The 1,708-nt window shown below is 48.7% G+C and overlaps 1 protein-coding gene across 5 annotated transcripts in view; it reads right to left on the minus strand.

Annotated features, from left to right (window-relative positions):
* Positions 1-757: 757 nt before the first annotated feature.
* HMCES (5-hydroxymethylcytosine (hmC) binding, ES cell-specific) overlaps positions 758-1,708 on the minus strand; it is a 23,237-nt gene continuing 22,286 nt past the window's right edge. For all 5 annotated transcript variants that reach the window (XM_023756151.1, XM_023756153.1, XM_023756152.1 and 2 more), the window contains one exon: positions 758-1,569. In XM_023756151.1, coding sequence (XP_023611919.1) covers positions 1,333-1,569 — 237 coding nt within the window. In that variant the 3' untranslated portion in view covers positions 758-1,332. The remainder of the gene's footprint in view (positions 1,570-1,708) is intronic.

The raw sequence follows: 1,708 nt of genomic DNA on the forward strand, positions 1-1,708 counted from the left end.
CCACCCTCCAGTCTGCTCAGGGCCTGCTTCCTTTCATACAGCCACTGGGACAGCATTTTGTGGGTCTTTGTCTCCTGGATGCCCCAAAGAGCCTTGGTGCTTCTGAAGAGTCATTGGTTCTTCCTCAGGATCTCTGGGAAGGGCCTCTCCTGGCACACCAGAGCCATAAGGGGGGGGGGGGGCGGGGGGGCACGTGCACGCACACCCAAGTGCTTAATTGCCAGGTGTGGCATCTGGTTAATGCTTGTGGCTCCTTGCCTAGCACAGGACAGGGCATGTAGTAAGCGCTCACATTCACCTAACAAATATTTGCACTCCTACCTTTAACTTTGGGAAAATAAAAGAGTGAAAAAGAGGTCCCTGCTTTCATGGAATTAATAATTTGGCTAGAGGGACAACAGATAACTACCCCAAATTAATATCTAACTATAAAGCAGTTCAGTGCCACGGAGGAGCCTGCAGAGCAAATGATCACAGGGGCTCTGACCAGGCCAGGGCAGGCAGGTGGTCAGCTTCCAACCTTCACCCCAAGCCGAAGTCATCCCTCTGTGCTCTGCTCTACCCAGAGGCTGGGGATCTGCATAGGACTTGGGGGGCTGTGACTAGGATTTCTCCTCACCCAGACTCTATGCTCCCTGTGTAAGGCAGGGTCTTGTCTCCTGTACCTCATTCTCCCCCCAGTCCCTTGTGTTTGGCAGGCAGTCAGGTTGGTTTTAAGCTAAAGGATTCAGACAACTAGTACTTTCAATAATGAAGATTTTTTAAAAGATTCAGACAACTTCCAACAACTTTATTGAGAGACTCAATAAAGAACCCTGCCACCAAGCCTTTTTTTGTTTGTTTCCAAAAAAGTAGTTTTGTCCACAGAAAGCCCAAAATAGTAAGTCCCAGAACTACCCCCACAAATAGCATTTTTTGAAATGCAGAGAGTTTATAAAATTTAATTTATTCAGAAAAAAATAATGTGTTAAGAACTTAATTCCAAAACACTGAAAGAGCCCAAAGGCTAAGCAGCACCAGGTCAGGTGCTGAGAACTGCCAGCAGGATCAGGCTTTGAGGAAGGCTCCATCGGTCCTACCAAGATAGGGCTGCAGGCATAGTGAACCCCTATGAGGTGATGGAGGTGGACGCTCCCCTTCCAGGCTCCCATATCCCCTCTGTGTGTTCTTGGTCCCAGCCAGGTTAGCCACTCCCCTATGAACCCACAGCTGTTAACTAACACTGTGCTACCTCCTCCCAAAGCAAATCCATATACACACAATGAAAGAATCTGTTATCAGCAACAGTATTTAGTACAGCAAACCATGACCTTGGTCTCTCAAAGTCCTGCATTACTGGTTGTGAGGTCGCTTGGCCACTGGCTCTTCCTCCTTCTCCTGTTTCAGCCATCGCTCCAGACATCCTGCACCTCCTCTCTTGGTAGGGAATGGGCTCTTCCGCAGGAACTGGCTGGACCACTGGGGCACATCTGGCTCTGCCTTTTGGGGTGTTTTGGGGTCTTCCTTTTTGGGTGACTTTGTGGCCAGCCACTGCAACATCTTCTGGCTGCTGCCACTTGCCTTGGACTCCTAGGAAAAAGATGAAAAAACATTTAGCTCAAGCTTTTGGGAAAAGGACAACTCCAGGGAAGAAATAGGGGAAGAGGCATGAGGTACTGACTCAGATTTATAAATTGTTACTAACGGCCAGACCCACTAGTCAGGAGTG

Source organism: Myotis lucifugus, unplaced genomic scaffold (genome assembly GCF_000147115.1).
Source record: "Myotis lucifugus unplaced genomic scaffold, Myoluc2.0 scaffold_90, whole genome shotgun sequence".
NCBI lineage: Eukaryota > Metazoa > Chordata > Mammalia > Chiroptera > Vespertilionidae > Myotis > Myotis lucifugus.